A 25,608-nucleotide genomic window follows, 5' to 3' on the forward strand; every position below is an offset into this window, starting at 1 on the left:
TAATGACACTGACAGGGAAGAAGTTAACACCAGGGGCGATCAAAGGGTTAAATGTGTCTCTAGGGGGTGCTTTTTAACACTGTGTAGGATGGGCTTGCTGCATGAACACAGAGACCTGTGTTCCTAAATAAGAGGAACACAAGATCCCTGTGTTCATAACCGACAGAACAGCGGTCTGCCGTGTTTACAATGGCAGAACGTCGTTCTGTCTCCACGGGGAGCGACTGCGTGCGCCCGGTGGCAAACCTGTAGCAGTTCCGCAAAGCGACATACAGGCAAGTCGTTTTGCGGGACATAGTCGACCTGCCGCAGTAAAACTACACGGCTGGTCTACAAGCGGTTAATAAAGCTCACCAAAGGACTGATTCAAAATAAAAATGCCATAAAATCAATGCGTCTTTAAGTGAATACACAACACACAGCCGCACACTTACATCAAGGGCTGCTGCAGACAGAAGTAAGCAGTGGCGTGAAGTCAGCATGTACAGTATCTCACAAAAGCGAGCACACCCCTCACATTTTTGCAAATATTTCATTATATCTCTTCATGTGACAACACTGAAGAAATGACACTTTGCTACAATGTAAAGTAGTGAGTGTACAGCTTGTAGAACAGTGTAAATTTACTCCCCTCAAAATAACTCAACACAGCCATTAATGTCTAAACCACTGGCAACAAAAGTGAGTACAACCCTAAGTAAAAATGTCCAAATTAGGCCCAATTAGCTATTTTTCCTCCCTGATTTCATGTGACTCAGTGTTACAAGGTCTCTGTTGTGATTGGGGAGGAGGTGTGTTAAATTTGGTATTATCGCTCTCACTCTCTCATACTGGTCACTGGAAGTTCAACATGGCACCTCATGGCAAAGAACTCTGAGGATCTGAAAAAAATAATTGTTGCTCTACATTAAGATGGCCTAGGCTATAAGAAGATTGCCAAGACCCTGAAACTGAGCTGCAGCATGGTGGCCAAGACCATACAGTGGTTTAACAGGACAGGTTCCACTGAGAACAGACCTTACCTTGGTCGACCAAAGAAGTTGAGTGCACGTGCTCAGCGTCATATCCAAAGGTTGTCTTTGAGAAATAGACGTATGAGTGCTGCCAGCATTGCTGCAGAGGTTGAAGGGGTGGGGGTCAGCCTGTCAGTGCTCAGACCAAACGCCGCACACTGTAGTAAATTGGTCTGCATGGCTGTCATCCCAGAAGGAAGTCTCTGCTTAAGATGACGGACAAGAAAGCCTGCAGTTTACTCAAGACAAGCAGGCTAAGCACATGGATTACTGGAACCATCTCCTGTGGTCTGATGAAACCAAGATAAACGAATTTGGTTCAGATGGTGTCAAGCGCGTGTGGCGGCAACCAGGTGAGGAGTACAAAGACAAGTGTGTCTTGCCTACAGTCAAGCATGGTGGTGGGAGTGTCATGGTCTGGGGCTGAATGAGTGCTGCCGGCACTGGGGAGCTACAGATCATTAAGGGAACCATGAATTCCAAAATGTACTGTGACATACTGAAGCAGAGCATGATCCCCTCCCTTCTGGGACTGGCCACAGGGCAGTATTCCAACATGATAACGACCCCAAACACACCTCCAAGACGACCACTGCCTTGCTTAAGAAGCTGAGGGTAAAGGTGATGGACTGGCCAAGCATGAGCATCTGCAAGAAGTCCTCAAAACATAAGGTGAAGGAGCGCAAGATCTCTAACATCCACCAGCTACGTGATGTAGTCACGGAGGAGTGGAAGAAGACTCCAGTGGCACTTGTGAAGCTCTGGTGAACTCCATGCCCAAGAGGGTTAAGGCAGTGCAGGAAAATAATGGTGGCCATACAAAATAAATTATGGTCTATTTTTACCATTTGATTTTTCCCTTGTTTGGGTATTATTATTCCTTTATTATATCCATATATTTATTCATCCTATTCATGCTATCCTTTCTCTTGTGCAGGAGAAAACATATTATGTTGTCGCATCCATTCACCACAGCACTTGTCTATTCATACAATCTTCCCTATCCCATATTTCATACAATATATCACTTCACTTGCATTTCAGCCTCTCCTCACATTTGTTATCAATATGTGGCCTGGTCTCATTATTCTTCATTATTATGATTTATTGCTTGTGTTTATATACATTTTTTTATTATATCTTTTGTTTTGATTTTAATTGTATATTTATTAGAATTTCTTCAAATATGTTGCACCTATCTGATCTTTTAATGTACATCAAATCTATAATTTGGCCGAGATCGATATATATTGTTATACCGTCACACTATCCCACCCTTAAGGGTTAAATACTGGGTTACATGCGGCTATATATTTTTTCCCTTACTCTTGTAATAACTCGGCCCAGCTGCGGCGGGTTACCATAACACCGCAACATATTTAAGGACGGAGACCGGAGATGTCATGACGCTGCTGAGGACGTCTATGATGAAACGTGTACGGCGCCGCCACATCATTTCCCGTTCCGGCCCCAGGAGAAAACGCAGAGCGTTCCAGCTACTGATACATTGCTTGTTTGCACTGATCGTACTGCGAGTACCTGTCTTTTTATTTGTTAATTAAATCTTATCCTACGGTATCACACGATTGCTGCCCTCTTTTTATTTTCCACGGATGTACCACTTACCCCAACGCTCTGAGAAACATAGTAAGGACCTGGACTAGGATCCCTAGGAGGACCCAGGATTGGGAGACCCCAGGGAACATCCCCATCAATTTCCCATGAACCTAGAGAGGCCCCCCAGGATACTCACCTAGGAGTACCAGGTCCACACTCCAAGATCCCCACAGGAATCCAGGACCCACCAGAGGGATCCACCTACATTTACATACCCGTCCTATACCCCTGTGTGGGGTGGGTATTTCTGGTTAGTGTGCTACTTACCCTAGGATTCACGAGCACCCCACTACTATACCCACCACAGGGTTACCACTGCTATCACGTTATTGAGGACTCACGGGCTGTGCTACATGCTATATATGGACTGTTGCTGACATTTGGTCACCATATATTTTGCATACTGTCATTCACTTCTTATATGCACATTGCCACTTTATTATTTAGTTAATTTATTGATAGATGATTGGGGTCACCATATATTTATTCACACACTCTTTTATGTACGTATATTATCACATTATTCATTGGCTTTATGAAATCTGTTAGGAGTCACTATCATTGATTATCGCTCAGTGTGTCACACCCCACTATCACCAGTCACCTTGTATCTATCCATTCCTATATACTGTATTTATATATATATTTTTTATTTTTATTACTATTAATGTCTGATCCTGACCAACTTCTTTACATCAGACCTTTTACCAACACAGCACCAGTCACTTTTCATCTTGAACATTTAACATTTAGTCACATTGGATTTGTATTTATATACCATTTATATACTACTATCAGTGGTCTACCCTGATGATCCTTTATCCTTGTTGTTTCTATAGTTTTTCACCAATTTATTGGTCATTTAGGCAGTGCCATACCCCTTTCCTTCAGCTTATTTGCATATAACTGCGGTTATATTTCAAGGGGGGCTGCAGCCTATCAATTTACTTACTTGCTTCCTTAGCGCGGAGTACACCCTTTCACACAAAATTTTGACACTTAATTTGGACATGTTCACTTAGGGGTGTACTCACTTTTGTTGCCGGCGGTTTAGACATTAATGGCTGTGTGTTGAGCTATTCTGAGGGGACAGCAAATTTACACTGTTATACAAGCTGTACGCTCACTACTTTACATAGTTGCAAAGTGTAATTTGTTCAGTGTTGTCACATGAAAAGATATAATAAAATATTTACAAAAATGTGAGGGGTATACTCACTTTTTTGAGATACTGTAAACTCCGTCTGATGCATTTTGTCCAGTCGGGGGACCTCTAGGGCTGACTACCACCATGTTTTTGTAGACCTCTACACTCTGCCCTATAGGAGGGGGGAATGCAATGCTCGGCCATAATGCTGTAGAGAACTTAAAGCCGCCATTTACCTGGAGATTGTAATATACTGTATTTTTGCTCTTTTTTTTTTGGTGCGCTTTATTTGTGAAAATAATTGCTGTAAAATTTTGGATTACCCTTTGTTAATGATTAACATGTATAATGGATAATTTGACTTTTTGGGGGTTTTTTTTGGAGTGCAAATATTTACCTAAATTAAAAAACATGACAGGGGTTATAACCCATCACCACTCTATCCAAAACTAAAATAAAAACAAAAAACTTGGCTTCAGATACACTTTGAATACATTATTTACCTGCCTGCTCCCATTCATTAATGTGGTCTACAAGAGTGTTAACAGCAAAAACGGCTGGGGACTGTATCTTTTATCTAGAATCAGCATAATGATTGTGATGCACAGCCTAATCTTTGCAAGCAGGACAAATTATTTGTGCATTGCTTACGATAACTAGGCAGGGATTGTTGTGCATGAGTGTGCTTGTTTTGGAAAGACTATGTATAAATGGGGCAATTTTTAATTTGGTTTTCCACTTTGTGATATATTATTGGGATACTACATACAGTATTGGGTTGAAAAAAAAAAAAAAAACAGCTGGATGGTAACATTGTTCTAAACCCACATCTGATAAACAGACACCATAAACTGTGATCAGCTTACCTGAATGGAGCTGGTCATGGTGCTGAGAGCAAAAATAGTGGCACAATCCTTAACTGTGGACTGACTGTCAAATGCTCCCTGCGTGTCCATTAGGACAACAGCAACCTAATTAACATAAGTAAAAACAGAAAGGTTGAATAAACTTACAAACAACAAGGTAAAGTCCTCATGATAACACTATAATATTCCTAAACAGTAGCAACAAACACAGTTGATAGCAGAATGAGTTCTCTCACCTCTTTACCATCCGGCTTTTTCATGGTGAAGACCTCATTCCAGATTTGAATGCCAGTGGTATCAGGTTCGGATCCCCCTTTCCAAGAAAAGCCTGTGAGAGGTTCATTATCCTCTCCTAGCCAGTTCATACGACTGACCTCCTTCTGTAAAAGGCACACAGTATAGATAAGTGCTCACTTTTTAATTGGGGACATATTATTACACACAAAGCTAGAAGCATTACCTGGTGGTACATAAACCTTAACATAAAGTCAAGCAAGAAAGACTTTCCTTTACGAAAAGCACCAGCCACAGATACAACAACTACGTCCAGATCACGAATGTGGTCCTGAAGAAGAACTGAAGCCAAAGCCTCTTCATCAAGCTGAAATGAGTGATCATCCTTCTGTACTATAACAACCTGGACTGGGCCAGGAGTAGATGGAGCCATGGCTGTGTGCAGAGAAGAGAGAACACAATGTCAAAACAGGAAAACAGAGGTAGTTTTCTATACACAGTATTAGAGCCGGAGGCAAAACAAGATCTAGAAGAGGCAGAGGGAAGCTGATTACTTATATCATGTGGTGGTAGATTTACTTTAAGCTGGCCACACACTTGCAATTCAGGCAGTCCACAAGGGATTGGCTAAATTTTGATCAGCGTATGGCCTACCCTGTTCAAAAGAAGTGGATTATTTGATCGACTTCTGCTGAAGGGATATGTTGGAAAATTTTTGGACACTCATGTCTACAGTCACTGATCAATGTATTCTAAAAGAGGCTGTTGCCGCTTTGAGACTACATTGTCCCAGTTAGGGGGGAGTTCCTTCATCCATCTTGTTCACCACCCCGCTGTCCAAGTTAAAAAAAGGAAGAACAGTGTATGGCCAGCATTAGCTATTAGTCCCCGTTCACACTGGGGCGACCTGTGAGGCGACCTGGTCGCCTCACAGGTCGCCTTCCATAGGGAAGCTGCGGACCCGTTCTAATAGGAGCGACACAAGTCGCTCCGACTTAGAAAAAGGGTCCGGAGCTTCTTTGGGGCAACCCGGAGCGACCGTCATAGACTTCAATGTTATGAAATCCGTGCCGGCCGCTCCGAGGTCGCGGGGTGAGCAGCGCGCCGCGACCTCGGAGGTCGCCCCGGGAAGTAGCGTCGCTGCTATGTGAACGGGGCCTTAGATCACACTGTTCAGAAACGAATATAGAGATAAACAGTGACAATTAGAGGCAAATGTCATACAATCCAGACAGGTATGCAACAGATTGATTTGATATGTTAAACCACACAAGTTATTGTTTTCCTTAGAGGTTCTTAAAAATATATCTGGTGATAGACTCTTGCTGTCCTATTAAACTCAAACAAAGCCCCAAAAGTTGGAGAAAGCTGTAATGAACTCCAAATTAAATTTCAAAAATTACAATCTAAATGTGAGCATCCAAGGAGACAGCATAAACCCTTCTTCACCAACTGACCTTTTTGAAGTTAAAAACACAACGCCAACATCCAATAAAGAGAAAGAAAGTATAAGGTGCCAAGTTCAGGATCGTAACAGCAACTGTAACACCAGTGCAGAGTCAGGCATTCAGGACAGGAAATACACCCTCAGTCTGACTCATAGCACGTTGTTACCAACATATTTTTTTTAAATCTATAAACTGGCATGAAGCAAAATAGTTATGAAACAGCAATGAGATGGAGAAGATAGGAGAAAACAGAGAGATTAAGAAAGAGAAAAAAGTGAAAAAGAGTAAATTTACACAAAAAAAATAAACTTATGAGCTGAATAAAGAAAGCAAAAGTGGGTATAAAACTAAAGTATAACTAAAAGGCAAAACTTTGTTTTCTAGATTCGGATACAGCGGTGAGGGGTTAGAACAATGGCCAGGTTTTTTATTGCGGTCTGTGTACCCATTAGGGGAATTTGCTCTAAATGTTCCAAACATCAATGTCACAGAAAATAAAAGTGTGGGTAAATACAGAATTTGGGGTTGCCACCAGAATAGGAATAGAAGAAAAATCTTTTAATGGGGACACTTGTTAACATGACAACAGACTTAGAGGGTATATTCCTCCCAATGGAAAAATATCCTCACACTTCCTGTGAGTCTGCAAGATATGGAGTAAAGGAAAATCTCCCTAATGAGACACAGAAGGCAAAAAACAAACAGTTTTAAAGTGACACTAAACTCAGGTTTAAAAAAAAAAAAATAAATGGGATCTTGACCATTTCTCTGATGTTCCTTGGGGGACACAGCTCCTGATTCTTTTTAACCATTGGGTTATACTGCCCCCTACAGCAGTAGGACACTAGGCAAGAAAAAGCTTGGCTACATCTATGGGCAGTCCAAGGGGGTATACACCCACGCTCAGCTATAGTCACTATGTTTTGTTACAAGCAGTGTCAGAAGAAAGCCAATTCCACAGAGGGGTGAATGCTGTGTTCGTCAATGAACATCAGAGAAATGGATTTTACGGTAAGTCAAAAATCCCATTTTCTCTTTTGCTCATTGACGGACACAGCTCCTGATTCTTCTTAACCTTAGGAACATCCCAAAGCAGTGTTAAACATGAGGGGTGGGAAAACAGCAGAAAAAAAAAAAGTTCCCAAGGCGACCCAAAGCCAACCAGGTAACATGGAGCTCAGCCATAACAACTGGAGCTCACCTGAAAAAAACAATACAATCTCAAAGAGGACCAGGTCCTCTAAACAGCAGCCTGCAAAACCTTGAAACCAAAAGAAGCACCCGCAGATGCCAACACATCCACTTTATAAAACTTTGTAAAAGTGTGCACAGATGGGCGCCTTGCAAACCTGCATCACTGATGCCTGATGACGGAAGGCCCAGGAGTCACTAAGCGCCCGAGTAGAGCGTGCCTTAACAGGGAAAGGAGGAACCTGACCCCTGTCTGTCTGATCCATCTGGAAATGGTCACAGTAGAAGCAGCCAACCCTTTTCGAGGTCCAACCATGAATACAAATAGGGAGTCTGACTTCTTAAAAGACTCCGTAGCTGCCAGGTACACCCTGATTCCCTGAACCACATCCAAGGAATGCAGAGCAATTTGCTTAGGATGCTTAGGCCTGGGACATAGGGAAGGCAACACAATGTCTTCATTCAAATGGAAATCAGAGACGACCTTTGGAAGGAACAATGGAAAGGGACAAATTACTACCTTAGCTCTGTAAACCAACAGGTAAGGTTAACGACAAGACAACGCCACCAGCTCCGACACCTTGCACACAGAAGTAATATCCACCAAAAAGGCTACCTTCTGGGCAACGTAAGCAGGGGAGCCTCCCGTTATGTTCGAAGGGAGATTCCTGGATAACTGACAACACCAATTTGAAGACCCATGGCGGTAGTGGAGACTGCACTGGAGGAACCAAGTGTAGAGCTCCCTGGATATAGGTATACACCAAGAAATGTGTGGCCAATGGATGTTGGAAAAAAAAAAAAAAGCCAAGGCCGAAACCTGGCCCTTGATGGTACTCAAGGCCAGACGCTGCTCCAACCCCCCCCCGTTGGAGGAAAGTCAAGATCCGAGCTACCGAAAAGGAGTACGGATGTCTTCTAAGTACGATGGTAGATCTTCCTAGAGGTAGATATTCTAACCTTTAAAGTGGAGTTCCACCCTAATTTTATACTTACCTCCATCTTCTCGCTCCGGGTCACCTGAAAAAGAAATGGATAATCGCATTTTTTTTTTTTTTTTTTTACTTACCTCGTACCGAAGAAAATATACTTACCTTACTTCCTTCTTCCTCCTTCTTCGGCCGCGGCCCGTCGTCACTTCCTGGCTCTGCAATGATTCCTGGGAGCTGAACGTCATCGCTCCCAGGAATCATTGCGCCTGCATCGGCCCCGACGTCAGTTCCGGGGCGCGCGCCTCATCCCCTTCTAAACAGCTTCTAGGCATGCCCAGAAGCTGTAGAGGGATGACGCGCGCGACCCGGAAGTGACGTCGGGGCCGGCGCAGAGCATCGTGGGACCGAAGAAGGCGGAAGAGGACGCCGAAGACGATCTCGCTGGCTTCAAGCTGCCCACATCTGAGATGGCAGCGCTGGACAAGACGTTTTCAAGGTAAGTATTTGTCCTAACAGGTAAGTGCAACCCGGGACAGATCAGAGGCTAGCCATTGTGGAATGCACTAGCCCTGACTGTCCCGGGGGTATTTAAAAAAACAAAAAAAAACAAATCAAGGGTGGAACTCCGCTTTAACAAATTAGGAAATGCAGATTCAGACAAACCTCTATCCTTCAGTACCTGGCTATAAACACCCAAGCCGTTAAAACCAGCGACTGTAAAGCAGGATGGAAGATTGGCCCTTGGGACAGCAGATCTTCCCTGAGAGGAAGAGGAACTGTAAACAGGTTTGAGTAAAACCCCTGAAAACATTCCAAAGCCGGAATTATCCCATGAAGTAACAAGTCTTGCACTGCCCCAAAGTGACCCCGTAAGCGATCTGGGGACAATTTCAGGTTGGAATGATCAAATCCGGAGGAAAAGACCGAAACTCGATCATGTAGCCGGTCCGAATGACTTTGTGGACCCACTTGACCAGTACACCGTAGACTTCCCCCCACCCCAGATATGGGTGAGGGCACCCCTTCATGAAGAGGAAGCCTCGTCTGCAGGTCTAGAAGAGCCCCTTGTGGCTTGCCAGACCAGGTAGTCTTGGAACCTCCGGGGGGGGGGGGGGGGAGGCGGCGGTGAGGCCCTGAAGGACTTTTATCCCTTGAGGAAGAAAAAGGCCTCTTATGAGCCAAGAAGAATGGCCCACATCTACTAATGATGTCATCCAAAGAAGCTCCAAGCTCCAAACAGGCGAGAGCTGATAAGGCCTTCTCAGAAGTCTGGTCTGCAGACCAATATCGTCAGCCAGATAAGATGCCGAAGGACCACTGCTGATACAGACAGCCTAAAATCAAAGGAGCCACATCCAAAGAGGCATCACACAACTGTAACCCCTGGATCAACTGATCCGCCAGCTTCTCAAAGGCAGGGGGAAGCCATTTCTCCTCCAGTTCCCTGCATAAAAGTTTGGCCCACTCGTCAGAGTTTGCAAAACCAGGGCAATAGTAAATACTGGCCTAAGCCGAACCAGCCATAGTGAAACATATGGCAGGCCAGAGCCTCCGCTCTCCTATCCACCGGATCTTTAAAGGCCAAGGACTCCTCAACCGGAAGTAAGGTAGCTTAATTTAACCTGGAAACCGACGAGTCCACTACAAGTGGGATCATCCACTTTTTAAGCAGGGAATCCTTAGAAGGATACCGCATAGCAAAACGTTTAGGGTGCGTTTTGGATAACTCCACTGTTACGTAACAATGTTGTCAAAGATAGCAGGAAAGGGGAACACCCCCGCCACAGTGGAGGACCTGCGGTGCAAAAAGGGACCAGCACCTCAGATGCAGCATCTCCGCCATGTTTAAAATGTCAAGCTCTGACACAATCGGTGCATCCACCAGCGCCTTTTTATGCACGACTAGAGGAGCAAAGGAAACATCCTCACTGTTTGAGCACTCTGGGTGCATGGACGCAGACTCAGTAGGGTGACTCGCACCTGCGCCGGCCGAAACAGATTCAGGATCTGATGGACAGATGAGGCAGGGGAGGGAGGTGGACACTATATACTAAGGTCACCCGGAAAAAAAACAATCAGGGGAGGGCCGCCGACTGCAATCCTGCAAGGGGGACGCTGAACCACGGTTCACGAATGGATCACTTCCTGTGAGAAGACCCACAGTGACCACCGAATTTTTAGGGGGCTGGGGGGGGGGTAGGAAATCAGGGGTCCCACTGTCCCAGGGAGGGGCCCATGTCCACCCCAAAACACCAAGGGGTAGAGGGGGGACAGCTACTTACCATACCATGAACAGGGTGGGCACCCGACAGCCAACCACTCCATTAGGATGTGGGTGGCTGTCAGCCAGGAGGAACGCTGCGACTACACCGAGGCCAACCTAGCATGGAGCTGAGACCTGAACGTGCTCACTGGACAGATTGGGGGGACCCTCTGGATCTAGATTATCCAGGTCATCGCCAAGTCCAGCAGTTGATAGTAGATTCTAAAAGGAACAAAACAAAGATAGGAAAAAATCTATTTAAAAATAAAAAAAATTGCTAGGACCAGAGGTTCCAGCAAGGAACTAGGTCCTTACTCCTGACCAGGCAGAAGAAAACTGAGTGACTATAGTTGAGTGTGGGTGTATACCCCCTGGGACTGCCCATAGGCGTAGTCAAACGGTTTTCTGCCTAGAAAACATATGGCAGGCCAGAGTGAAACATATGGCAGGGGGCAGTATAACCCAATGGTTAAGAATCAGGAGCTGTGTCCATCAATAAACGAAAGAGAAATGTATACTGTTTATACTCAGGTATGGATTCTTAAATCAAAGAAGTATCTTCTGGTGCTCTTAACCATTTGAAATCTCCAATTTCCTTTTTATACTGCTGTGATCTGACTTCCTGTTAGAGGGTGGCTATATTTGTTCTCCATGGTGCCACTGTATATAGGACTGTAGCTACCCTCTATTGCTTGAGAGCAGTGCACAACAGAAACTAACGTGCATTGCTTGTTCCAAAAAAATAAGGAGAGATGAAAAGGACAGGCTTGGGAGCTTACGGAAGATGTTAAAAGGAGGCAGAAAAAAAGAGTAAGAAACAGTTTCATGAAAAACAGATTACAGGGCCACTAAGTAGTGGATGCGCATGTATTATTTTTCAAGAATGAAGATATAATTTAGTGTCACTTTAGCCCTTGCCTACTTTGGCTTTAGATACTTAATATGCAAAAATAAAACAAGAGCACCAAATTCTTTTATAGCTTATTGTTTATACACTAGATATATATATATATATATATATATATATATATACACACACACACACACATACACACACACACGTTTATATATACATACACACATATTGTTAGTTGTGCTCATAAGTTTACATACCCTGGCAGAATTTATAATTTCTTGCCCATTTTTCAGAGAATATGTAGAACACAAAAACTTTTCTTTCACTCATGGTTAATGTTTGGCTGAAGCCATTTATTATCAATCAACTGGGTTTACTCTTAATAACGTGTATTGTCCCTTTTAACATCAATGACAGCTCGAAGTCTTTTGTTGTATTTGTGGATGAGGCTCTTAATCTTCTAAAATGGTAAAGCTGCCTATTCTTCCTGGCAAAAAGCCTCCAGTTCATGTAAATTCTTGAGCTGTCTTGAATGAACTGCTCGTTTTAGATCTCCCCAGAGTGGCTCAATGATATTGAGGTCAGGAGACTGAAATGGCCACTCCAGAACCTTCACTTTATTCTGCTGTAGCCAATGACAGGTCGACTTGGCCTTGTGTTTAGGATCATTGTCATGTTGGAATGTCCAAGTATGTCCCACGCACAGCTTCCGGATTGATGAATGCAAATCTTTCTCCAGTATTTTTTGATAACATACTGCATTCATCTTGCAATCAATTCTGACCAAATTTCCTGTGCCTTTGTAGCTCACACATCCCCAAAACATCAGCTGTTTCACAGTAGGAATGGTGTACCTTTCATTATAGGCCTTGTTGACTTCTCTCCCTACATGTAGCGTTTATAGTTGTGGCCAAAAAGCTAAATTTTGGTCTCAACACTTCAAATGACTTTGTGCCAAAAGGTTTTAGGCTTGTCTCTGTGCTGTTTGGCGTATTGTAAGCGGGATACTTTGTAGCATTTGCGTAGTAATGGCTTTCTTCTGGCTACTTGACCGTGCAGCCCATCTTTCTTCAAGTGCCTCCTTATTGTGCATCTTGAAACAGCCACACCACATGTTTTCAGAGAGTCCTGTATTTCACCTGAAGTTATTTGTGGGGTTTTCTTTGCATCCCAAACAATTTTCCTGGCAGTTGTGGCTGAAATTTTAGTTGGTCTACCTGACCGTGGTTTGGTTTCAACAGAACCCCTCATTTTCCACTTCTTGATTAGAGTTTGAACACTGCTGATTGGCATTCTCAATTCCTTGGATATCTTTTTATATCCCTTTCTTATTTTATACAGTTCAACTACCTTTATCCCACAGATCCTTTGTTGCTTTCCCCATGACTCAGAATCCAGAAAAGTCAGTGCAGCACTGGATGAAAGATGCAAGGTTCTGTCAGGAGTCTAGAAACTCAATTTCCTTTTATACACACATACTAATTACAAGCAAACAGATAACAGGTGAGGATGGTTATCTTTAATAGCCATTCAAACCCATTTGTGTCAACTTGTGTGCATGTTATCAGGCCAAAATCACCAGGGTAGGTAACTTTTTGATCATGGCCATTTGGGTAGTTTCTGTTCTCATTATGATTTAAAAAGAGTAAACACAGTTGATTGATAATAAATGGCTTCAGCCAAACACTAACCATGGATGAAAGAAAAGTTTTTGGGTTATCATTCATATTCTCGGAAAAATGGCCAAGAAATCATACATTTTGCCAGGGTATGTAAACTTATGACCACAACTGTATGTATGTATGTATGTATGTATATATATTGTGTGTATGTAGCAGAATTCCCAGCGGTTTTGCTGGATATGGGTCCCCCTGGGTCACCGGGTGCAACAAAAGTACCTTTGTGCATGTTTCTCCAAGTGTGAGCACTGAGACAATGACCAGTCCAGTATCTTTTGGTTTTTATATTTATTGAGAACTTGGATAGGAAAAGGGATGAGTGGGATACCCCTTTGGCTCGACTATGCACAATTTACAGGGGACAACTGAAAAATGCCTGTTGGCTAGCTTGATGCCGGTCAACACTGGTTAACGCTGGTTTGATGCCTGTTAACACTGAACTGACTTCTGACCACTTCCTTGCGTCTAAAAGTCCTTTTGAAGCTCCCTCTGGCACTCCTTGTTGAGGTAGCTACTTGTATCACTGCTGCACTGCTGAACACTTCAGGGCCCACACTGGCACCCTCTTTCACACACTTCTCTTCAGGGCTTAGACACTGGCACCCCCTTTCTAAGCCTAAACTGGTTAGCTGGCTCCCGGATCCCTCTGACCTTCTGGAGTGGTCTCCTATCCTAGGCAGACCCCTGGGCAGTTTATAGTACACACGACACTGCTTTCCTGGAAATGTCTGCCCAGCAGCTCCACATCACACTGCATTCCTCTCTGCAGCTCAACTTAACCTTCCGTCCTCTAGGCCGACTGCCAAGGACCTTTCCTCACGCTGACAGGAGGAGAAACAGCAGTCACCCTCCTCCTGGGACTCTGCTTCCTGCCAAAGACGCTGCGTTATGTGTTCCCCTGAGACTTATACCCTATCCCAGGATGCTTTGCGGCAGATTCTGCCCTCTGGGATGGATACAAGCCCTGGTGTGCTATTGGTCAGGGTTCCTCCACTGCCCAATAAGAGCCCTCATTGGACACAGTCTGAAAACTCCCCAGACTCGACACCCTGGAAACACATGACAGCCTAACTGAACAATCAGGCCCCCCTGATAAGCAGACAGGGCCCCCATATGGTTTTACTAGCACCTACCTAGAAGGGTGCTACATATTATATATATATATATATATATACACACACATATATTCACACATAAGGATTGAGAGTTGTAGTGGAATTATCACCACAACAGCTGACAATGCCTATTTTGTTATAGAGGGGGCAAGAGAGGCTGGCTTATAGCTTAAATATTTAAAGATCCCAGATAGTACACAACACCCAAAGTTTTTCTCTTCGTAAAGTTGACTCTGCGGGACCAATACTACACAAGTGGCATATTTTCAAAGCAAAAAATGGGAATCAAGGTGAATTCCCATCAAGATGAATCCATTGCCGTTATTAATAAATTAAAATAAAATATGCACCAAAAAAATGCATTGTATATAAATATATAACCCATACAGTAGATGGAATTGTGCAAAAAGTGCCTATAGGATCACATGAATGTAGAAAACAACCCTTGCTTAAAGTATAACTAAAAGCAAAACATTTTTTTATTTTTTTTTTTAGTTTGTGGAGATGGATTAGAACACCAGTTAGGTTTTTTTTTTGGGCTGTTTCCCTGTTAGGCCCCTTTTATACAATCGTTCCAAATCAGGTCCGCCTGTCAGTTTTTCAGGCAGACCTGATTGGATCGTCCATTCGCTCCTCTGTTTGGGACCATCTTAGCCCTATTGTCTTGATCGATATCGGAAGTTCTAATAGCAATGCAAATAAGTTATTCTTGACAACCCAATAAAAGCTTACTTTCAACTTCCATTCAAGTTGTGAATATTCTAATAGCAATCCCTTTCCACAACTTCCTGGATTCCCTGTATGTTTTGCAGCTTCTCCTCTACTCATATTTTGTTTACTTTTGATTTCCAAGGACTACATACACCAATGTTAGAAATGTGCAGAGCAGAAAAATTTGTTTAGTTTCCGATAGATATGTTATGTTACTAATTTTGTTTCATTGATGCATTTCGTTTAATTTCATTTTGTATAATAATTTTCTAATAATTTTCTAAAGAATTAAAAATTTTTGGAAGGATTTGAAAAATCGGTCGAAAAATGATCGATTCTGTATTAAAAATAGTGGTTCGGTAAGGAGCGGGCTGAGAAGCCGGCCAGCGCATCCTTAACCAATGACTCATAAGTTCATTTACTCATTTACCCCCCCCCCCCCCCATTCAGGGATAGTTGTTTATTGTCCAGATATACAGTCAGATCCATAAATATTGAGACATCGACACAATTCTAATCTTTTTGGCTCTATACACCACCACAGTGGATTTGAAATAAAACAAACAAGATGTGCTTTAACTGCCGACTTTCAGCTTTAATTTGAGGGTATTTACATTCAAATCAGGTGAACGGTGTAGGAATTACAACAGTTTGTATATGTGCCTCCCACGTTTTAAGGGACCAAAAGTAATGGGACAGATTAACAATCATAAATCAAACTTTCACTTTTTAATACTCGGTTGCAAATCCTTTGCAGTCAATTACAGCCTGAAGCCTGGAATGCAAAGACATCACCAGGTGCTGGGTTTCATCCCTGGTGATGCTCTGCCAGGCCTCTACTGCAACTGTCTTAAATTCCTGCTTGTTCTTGGGGCATTTTCTCTTCAGTTTTGTCTTCAGCAAGTGAAATGCATGCTCAATCGGAATCAGGTCAGGTGATTGACTTGGCCATTGCATAACATTCCACTTCTTTCCCTTAAAAAAAAACTTATGCAGTATGCTTCGGGTCATTGTCCATCTGCACTGTAAAGCGCCGTCCAATGAGTTCTGAAGCATTTGGCTGAATATGAGCAGATAATATTACCCGAAACACTTCAAAATTCCTGCTGCTTTTGTCAGCAGTCACATCAATAAATACAAGAGAACCAGTTCCATTTGCAGCCATACATGACACTACCACCACCATGCTTCACTGATGAGGTGGTATGCTTTGGATCATGAGCACTTCCTTTCCTTCTCCATACTCTTCTCTTCCCATCACTCTGGTACAAGTTGATCTTGGTCTCATCTGTTCATAGGATGTTGTTTCAGAGCTGTGAAGGCATTTTAGATGTTGTTTGGCAAACTCTAATCTGGCCTTCCTGTTTTTGAGGCTCACCAATGGTTTACATCTTGTGGTGAACCCTCTGTATTCACTCTGGTGAAGTCTTCTCTTGATTGTTGACTTTGACACACATACACCTACCTCCTGGAGAGTGTTCTTGATCTGGCCAACTGTTGTGAAGGGTGTTTACTTCTCCAGGGAAAGAATTATTTGGTCATCCACCACAGTTGTTTTCCATGGTCTTCCAGGTCTTTTGGTGTTGCTGAGCTCACCGATGCGTTCTTTCTTTTTAAGGATGTTCCAAACAGTTGATTTGGCCACACCTAATGTTTTTGCTATCTCTCTGATGGGTTTGTTTTGTTTTTTTTCAGCCTAATGATGGCTTGCTTCACTGATAGCGACAGCTCTTTGGATCTCATATTGAGAGTTGACAGAAACAGATTCCAAATGCAAATAGCACAGTTAACCACCTCAATACCGGCCCATAGTACATATACGTCCTGAGTTTAAAGCTAAATACCGGTGTTATGGCAGCAGATAGCTGCCATAACCCTGGTATTTTTTTAAACTGCAGGCGATGGGCTTTCGGATAAGGGTGGTCCCAGCGGCGGATTTGCCGCGGGATCACCCTCCGGGATGGCGGAAGGGGTGCCTGCCGGCAGCGGGGAAAACGATCGGGTCCCGGATCCTCACAGACAGGATGTCGAGTGAGGGCAAGCTTGCCCTCACTCGACTCTATTGTCTTGGATGACCGGAGGGACGGCAAACGTCGTTGCCGAGCAACCGACTTAAAGGTCCCTTTTTTTTTTGTCATTTTTTTTTTTTTTTTCCTTTCCAACTTTATTAGTGTACTTGTGAGATCTGAGGACTTTTTGACCCCAGATCTCACAAAAAAGAGGTCCTGTCGTGCCTATTTCTATTACAAGGAATGTTTACATTCCTTGTATTAGAAATAAAAATGATCAATTTTTTTTTTTTTTTTTTAAAATGGTGTAAAAATAAAAAATAATCAATGAAATAAATAGTAAAAAAAAAAAAAAAAAAAAAAAAAAAAAAGAAAGCGTCCTGTCCCCGTTAGCTCGCGCGCAGAAGTGAACGCACACGGAAACCCCACCCACATATGTAAACGGTGTTCAAACCACACATGTGAGGTATCGCCGCGATCGTTCGAGCGAGAGCAATAATTTGAGCCCTAGACCTCCTCTGTAACTCTAAGATGGCAACCTGTAGAAATTTTTAAAGTGTCGCCTATGGGGATTTTTAAGTACCAAAGTTCGTCGCCATTCTGTGAGCGTGCGCAATTTTGAAGCATGACATGTTGGGTATCTATTTACTCGGCATAACATTATCTTTCACATTATGGAAAAAAATTGGGCTAACTTTACTGGATTCTTATTTTTTAATTCAAAAAAGTGATTTTTTTCCAAAAAAATTGCGTTTGGAAGACCGCTGCGCAAATACGGTGTGATAAAAAATATTACAATAATCTCGATTTTATTCTCTAGGGTCTCTGCTAAAAAAAATATATAATGTTTGGGGGTTCTAAGTAGTTTTCTAGCAAAAACAACTGATTTTAGCTTATAAACACCAAATGTCAAAAATAGGCTTAGTAGGCAAGTGGTTAAAATGAACTCTGGGCCTTTTATCTGCTCCTTGTAAATGGGATAATGAGGGAATAACACACATCTGGCCATGGAACAGCTGAGCAGCCAATTGTCCCATTACATTTGGTACCTTAAAAAGTGGGAGGCACATATACAAACTGTTGTAATTCCTACACCTTTCACCTGACTGGGATGTAAATACCCTCAAATTAAAGTTAAAGGTCTGCACATCTTGTTTGTTTCATTTCAAATCTATTGTGGTGGTGTATAGAGTCAAAAACATTAGAATTGCGTCAATGTCCCAATATTTATGGACCTGACTGTAGATTGTTAATAATAAATGTAATTATACATGTTGTTATGCGTCTTATATGTGTGTTTTTGCTTTTAGAAGTCATTCTAATGTCCATCTGTCCTTATATATGATCAGCCAGATACCCCAGTACCACAATCCCCCATTGGCGCAGCAAAGCCAACACTGGGCCAGTACCTTGGTAAAAACCCTGGAGGCGGAGGCGAAACCAAAGGGTAATGCCACGAACTGATAATACTCCACTGCTACGGCAAAGGAAGAAACTGCTGATGCTCAGCGAAGATGCGTAGATATGCGTCCTTGATATCTAAGAAGGCCAAGAAGTCTCCCTGGAGTAGGGGCGCCACTACGGTGCGGATGGATTCCATCCGAAACTTCTGTACCCGCACAAATCGGTTCACAGCCTTGAGATCCAGGATTGGATGTACCTTGCCCTCTCCTTTAACAGGTCTGGAGATAGATGAAGATTGGATGGGAAGAACCTGTCCGACGGTGGAGACCGCAATTCGACCTTGTACCCTGATCGAATCAGTCTGTGAACTCATTTGTCCTGAATCAAGGAAGTCCATGGTCCGGGAAAGAAGCGAAGACGTTCCCACACCCCAGAAGCGGGTGAGGGCACCCCTTCATGCAGACGAGGATTTGTCTGCAGAACCGAACTGGCCGGTCTTTGATTTACCTGACCATGGCTTCTTGGAACTCTCAGAAGACCTGAACCGCTTTCCTTTTTCTTGTGACCCGGAGAGGTCCCAAGAGCAGAGACTGCGACCCAGAGGGTCCCGCAGCCGCACTGAGGGGGTCTGTAGGTGAAACATTGTCCTGGGACTCCATTTTACAATGATTTAAAATAATGCAGTGTCACTTTAAAAAGATTGCAAAATTGCGATCCCACCGCCGGACTAGCGGTATCACAAATCCCAATCCAGCAAAATCTGATGATCGCAGAGTGAGTAAGGAAAACCTACAGGGGACCCCAAAGACATTACCCAACCTCTCAGGAGGCTTGCTGGAACTTTCTGTGAAACAGCAAGTAAAAACAATCTGACACAGGAAATAGAAATATAAAAAAATGCCTGGGTCATTGCTAGATCAAATGTGCCATGCCTGCTGCCTGTCCAGCGATCTGGACTACAAGAAAATAGCTGCCCCATGCATTCCTATGGGGAACAAACAGAAAATGGCTGCCCATACATTGTCAATGGAAAACAATGAGCACGAATCTACAGCAAAATGGCGGCCCCCACGGCACGCCATGCGGTCTCCCGGACCCCTGAAGGGGGGTCTCAGACAAGTGGCATCGGAAGGTCCTTAACAAAAGCCCACCAGGACAGTCACCCCCCCCCATGCGCAGGAATTCCGCAGCGGCCGTAATATTACCACCCCCAAGGTACCACCCCCCAAGGTATGATATGTAGGAGAGGCCAGGGGAACCAAGGGATCTCCCGAGGGTTGGACCATTCCAAGGAGGGGGCCCATGTCCACCAAGACCTCCAGAGGATTGGGGGGAACAGCAAGAAGACAATTGTAAAGGAAAGGGAGGGGTATAATAAACAAGACTGTATTGTAAGTAACACAACACAGAATGTACCTTTGTGGCTAACAGAAGCCAGTATTCACAAAAGATTTGAAAAACTTAAAGCGATATTAACTAGTTCCAGACCGCCCGCCGCAGTTATACGTTGGTTTTTTGATGTTAAATACCGGGGTTACGGCAGCAGATAGCTGCCATAACTCCGGTATTGTTTTAAACTGCTGACGGTCCTCTTTTACATAAGGGTGGTTCCAGTAAGATCACTCTTACGGTTGCGGCAGGGGAGCTCCCCCCCCCCCCCGGGGGTCTGCGCTCCTCACAGGAAGGAAGTCGAGTGAGGGCAAGATGGCCCTCACTCGACTCTATGGCCTTGGAGGACAGGAGTGACGTCAAATGTCCCATAGCAAAACATTTGAAGAGCCCATCTTTTTTTCATCATGAAAAAAAAAAAAAAATGTGAGATCCGAGGTCTTTTTGACCCCAGATCTCACATTAAAGACGTCCTGTCATGTCTATTTCTATTACAATGGATGTTTGCATTCCTTGTATTAGGAATAAAAATGACCAAAAAAAAAAAAAAAAAAAACTGTGTAACAATAAAGAATAATAGATAAAATAAATAGGAAAAAAAAAAAAAAAACGCCCTGTCCCCGTTAGCTTGCGCGCAGAAGCGAACGCAAATGCAAGTCCCGCCAAATATGTAAACGGTGTTTAAACTACACGTGAGGTATCGCCACGATCATTCGAGCGAGAGCAATAATTTGAGCCCTAGACCTCCTCTGTAACTCTAAGTTGGTGACCTGTAGACATTTTTTAAGTGTCGCCTATGGGGGTTTTTAAGTACCAATGTTTATTGCCATTCCAAGAGAGTGCACAATTTTGAAGCATGACATGTTGGGTATCTATTTACTCGGCGTAACATTATCTTTCACATTACGCATTATCTTCCATGCATTTGGAAGACTGCTGCGCAATACGGTGTGATAAATATTGCAACGATCTCCATTTTATTCTCTGGGGTCTCTGCTAAAAAAAAAAAAAAAAAAATACATAATGTTGGGGGGTTCTAAGTAATTTTCTAGCAAAAAAAACCCAGTTTTTATTTTGTAAGCAACAAGTGTCAGAAATAGGCCTGGTCCAGAAGTGGTTAAAGTCTATTTATTTATTTTAAATAGCAAACATGTTATACTTACCTGCTCTGTGCAGTTGGTTTTGCACAGAGCAGCCTGAATCCTCCTCTTCTCGGGTCCCACTCTGGCGCTCCTGACTCCTCCCTCCTGCTGGGTGCCTCCACACCAAGCAGCTTGCTCTGGGGGCACCCAAGCAGGCGAACTCCTGACCCGTGGCTAAGTGCGTCCATTCACACATGGAGCCACTGCTTGACCCTGCCCCCTCCATCTCCTGACTGGCTCACTGGCTTTGAACAAGAACAATGGCTCCGGCTGCTGCCAAAAGCCAAATCAGAAGAGCAAGTTCCTAGAGAGGCAAGACTCACGTGGACATTGCTGGATCAAAAGGGGGCTCCATTAAGTATTAGTTGGACTGGAGGGTGGCTGCAAACTGGTTTTTCACCTTCATGCATAGAATGCATGAAGGTAAAAAACATTGTGCCTTTACAACCACTTTAATGTGAATAAATCACTAGAACCAGATTGCTTACACGAGAGTCCTCAAAGACCAGGCTATTGCAAGACTGTAATTCCGAATCTATAAGGACAGCTTACTGACCGGAATGGTACCAGCTGATTGGCGAAAAGCTAACAAGGCACCAATATTCAAAAAAGGGCAGAGAAACATACCTGGAAACTACTGGCTAGTCAGCCTAACATCAATAGTAAGTACACTATTGGAGAGGATGGAAAGGGACTATATGCAACTATTTTTCATTTGTTGATGAAAATTGTATCAGTAGTAGTAACCAGCATGGATTTATGAAGGACCGTTCCTGCCAAACCAGCCTATTAACATTCTATGAGGAAGTGAACTTTAATTTGGATAGAGGAAGGCCTATGGATGTGGTGTATCTGGATTTCACCAAAGCATTTGATACGGTATCCCATATATGTTTAATGTACAAATTGAAGTCAGCTAGCATTGACTACAGTGTATGAAACTGGATCGAAACTGGTTACATGACTGCATCCAGAGGGTGGTGATAAATAGAGTATATTCAGAGTGGTCTGTAGATGTGAGCAGGGTGCAACCAGGGCTCTGTCATGGGACCAATTTTGTTTAACCTGTTCATATATGATATAGAGGCAGGTATAAATAGTTCAGTCTCAGTGTTTGCTGATGATACAAAGCTAAGCAGAGAAATAACCTCAGAACAGGATATAAAATAGTAAATTTACAGGAAGACCTCAATAAAATAGAGGGGTGTCTAACTACATGGCAAACGAGGTTTAATATTGACAAATGTAAAGTAATGCACTAGGGAACTAAAAATAGGAATGCAAGTTACTCTCCAGAAGGAGAACCTCAGATTGGTCTGACTAAGGAGCTAGAAGGCTCCGAAACATGTTGCCGCCCACTCTGCCACGTCAGCACGGCCCAACGTCGGTTTGATACCATCCACGCGCTGGCTTGCATTCCAGCCTGTACACGGCTGGTTACGGCTTCTAGCTGCATTGTTTTCTCCCCACTGCACGCTAGCTGGTCCAGCTACATCTCTGGACATTGCTTCTTGAGGTTTATTCAATCCTTGTGGATACAGAGCTGCCTGCCTATAGAGCCATCCCACTCTGACCAGCTATTGATGAATTCACCAGACAGCAGCAAGCAGACATCGATACATCCACCTCACTGGATCCATATGATTGTCATCTGTTTCGTCCGGAGAAGGATAACATTGCATACTAATCTTCTACTCTTTGTGAGTGTAATCCTTTTCATTTTATGCATTTTTATTAATAAAAGAGAGACACTTAGATGGCTGCGCCTTCTTGTCCCATTTACAATCACAGTTTGCAGAAGGCACCAACAACTAATACAAATGAAACTTTTTATGGGATTTCGCCAATGGGCCTTTTTCATTGACTCCCTTTCCAGATACAGGCATTTTTCATATTTTTTCTTATATATTGAGCCTAAAAAATATTCTGTTTGAGCTGAGAGTTTATTTCCCTATTTTCACATGGAGAACCTCTTGGGGCATCAAGGATGGAAAAGGATCTGGGGGTCCTAGTCCTAGATAACAGGCTCAGCAATAGAATGCAAAGCCAAGCAGCATCAAGCAAGGCTAGTAAAATATTAGCATGCATTAAAAACTGGATTTTTGACTTACCGTAAAATCCTTTTCTCTTAGGTTCATTGACGGACGCAGTCCTCTGATTCATATCAGTAGGGTAATACCACCCCCTACAGGAGTAGGACACTAGGCAGAAAGAATTTCTGGCTACGCCTATGGGCAGTCCCTGGGGGTATACCCTCTCTCTTCCTGCATAGGATGTCAGTTTTGTACCAAAGCAGTGTCAGAGAAAAGCACACCAACCCACTCAAAAAATTAGAGGGGCGGGTACTGCGTCCGTCAATGAACCTAAGAGAAAAGGATTTTACGGTAAGTCAAAAATCCAGTTTTCTCTATCGTTCATTGACGGACGCAGTCCTCTGATTCATATCAGTAGGGACGTCCCAAAGTAGTACCAAAAATAAGGGGGTGGGAACCTTGCGGCCAAAAGCGGCATCCGCAGATGCCATCGCATCCACCTTATAAAATTTAGTAGAGGTGTGAACAGACGACCAAGTCGCCGCCTTGCACACCTGAAGCACAGACGCCTGATGGCGAAAGGCCCAGGAAACACTAAGCGCCCGAATATGGAATAAGCCTGCACCACTGTCTGTCTGATCCATCTAGAAATAGTCGCAGCAGACGCAGGCAGCCCTGGCCCATCCGTGAGCAGAAAGAGCAAGTCAGACTTGCAAAAAGACTCGGTAGATCGCCCGAACAACATCCAGGGTATGCAGAGCAAATTTAGGATTTTTAGGCTTAGGAGGTTTAGGCTTAGAACACAAGGAAGGTAACACGATGTCCTCATTCAGGTGAAAACTGGAAACCACCTTCGGCAGGAAAGACGGATGCGGCCGAAGGACCACCTTGTCCTTGTGCACCACCAAATAGGGAGAATGACAGGACAGCGCCGCCAGTTCTGACACCCTGCGCGCAAAAGTGATAGCCACCAAGAAGGCCACCTTCTGAGACAGGGTAAGCAGGGGGACCTCCCAAAAATTCTCAAAGGGAGGCCTCTGGAGAACCGACAGCACCAAATTAAGAACCCATGGCGGTAGCGGAGGTCGACCAGAGGTACCAAATGTCACACCCCCTGGATGAAACTACACACCAGGGAATGGGCGGCCAACGGCCTCTGGAAGAAAATAGCATAGACCCTTGATAGTACTCAAGGCCAACTTCTGATTAACTCCCCATTGAAGGAAAGCCAAGAGCCATCGAATAAGAGCGCGGGTGGGTCCCAAGGGACTCACACCACGCAATGTACGACTTCCATGTACGATGATAATTCTTCCCGGAAGACGCCTTCCTCGCTTTTAGCAGAGTGGGAATTACTGAAGCAGATAAACCCCTGTCCTTCAGCACCTGGCTTTCAACAGCTAAGCCGTCAAAGCCAGCGACTGTAAAGCAGGATGGAAGATTGGCCCGAGACAGTAGATCCTCCCTAAGAGGAAGTCCCCACGGGGCATCTGCGACCAGCCTGACCAGGTCGGCGTACCAAGCGCGACGAGGCCAGTCCGGAGCCACAAGAATGACCAGAATCCCTTCCGCCTCTATCCTGCGAAGAAGTCTTGGCAGCAACTTCAGAGGAGGAAAGGCAAACAGCAGCCGGTAATGGCCCAAGGGGACCACCAGCGCGCCTGCGGCGTCTGCCAGAGGGTCCCGGGAGCGGGCCACAAACCGCTGTACCTTCCTGTTGATTCGAGACGCCATCAGATCCACATCCGGAGTGCCCCAGCGAAGGCACAACTGTTGAAACACCTCTGGATGCAGGGACCACTCCCCCTGCATCCAAGGCCTGGCAGCTGAGGTAATCCACCAGCCAATTCTCCACTCCCGGAATGTGTACCGCGGAGAGAGCTGGAACATGGCATTCCGCCCAACGTAGAATGTCCGCCACTTCCAGGGCCGCAAGGACACTCTTGGTGCCCCCCTGGTGATTGACGTAAGCCACGGCCGTGGCATTGTCCGACTGAATGCGCACTGAACAACTCTCCAGACGGTCGGTCCAGTGTGTCAGGCAAAGCCGGATCGCTCTCAGCTCCAGGACATTGATCGGTAATCAAGATTCCTCCAGGGACCAGACTCCCTGTGCAGAGTCCTGATTGAGGACTCCCCCGCACCCGGACAGACTCGCATCCGTGGTGACAACCGTCCAGTATATAGGGAGAAATGATTTTCCCGACCGAAGCAGAGGGGACCAAATCCACCAGACTAGGGACTCTCTGGTCCTGTGGCTTAATCGAATCCGAGAATCCAGAGAATTCGGGTGTTTGTTCCACTTGAGAAGAATTTCCTTTTGAAGAACCCTCATGTGGAACTGAGCGAATGGGACCGCCTCGAAGGAGGACACCATCAGTCCCAATACTCTCATACAGGTCCGAAGGGAAGGTCGGTCGTTGGACATCAACAAACGAACCGCCGACTGGATCTTCCGAAGTTTTTCCGGAGGAAGAAACACCCTGGCAAAGGACGAGTCCAGGGTCAGGCCTAGATAGACCAGTTTCATGGAAGGGGTCAGAGACGACTTTTGGAGGT

General features: G+C 44.3%; 1 protein-coding gene across 1 annotated transcript in view; it reads right to left on the bottom strand.

Moving 5' to 3' along the window:
* The window catches only part of ATL3 (atlastin GTPase 3), a 141,285-nt gene that overhangs the window by 81,621 nt on the left and 34,056 nt on the right, over positions 1-25,608 (bottom strand). Inside the window, exons 2-4 of the mRNA XM_082270845.1 lie at positions 5,104-5,312; positions 4,880-5,023; positions 4,644-4,748 (exon numbers count right to left, since the gene is read on the bottom strand). Coding sequence (XP_082126971.1) covers positions 4,644-4,748; positions 4,880-5,023; positions 5,104-5,312 — 458 coding nt within the window. The remainder of the gene's footprint in view (positions 1-4,643; positions 4,749-4,879; positions 5,024-5,103; positions 5,313-25,608) is intronic.

This window comes from Pelophylax lessonae (genome assembly GCF_965119305.1).
Source record: "Pelophylax lessonae genome assembly, chromosome: 10".
NCBI lineage: Eukaryota > Metazoa > Chordata > Amphibia > Anura > Ranidae > Pelophylax > Pelophylax lessonae.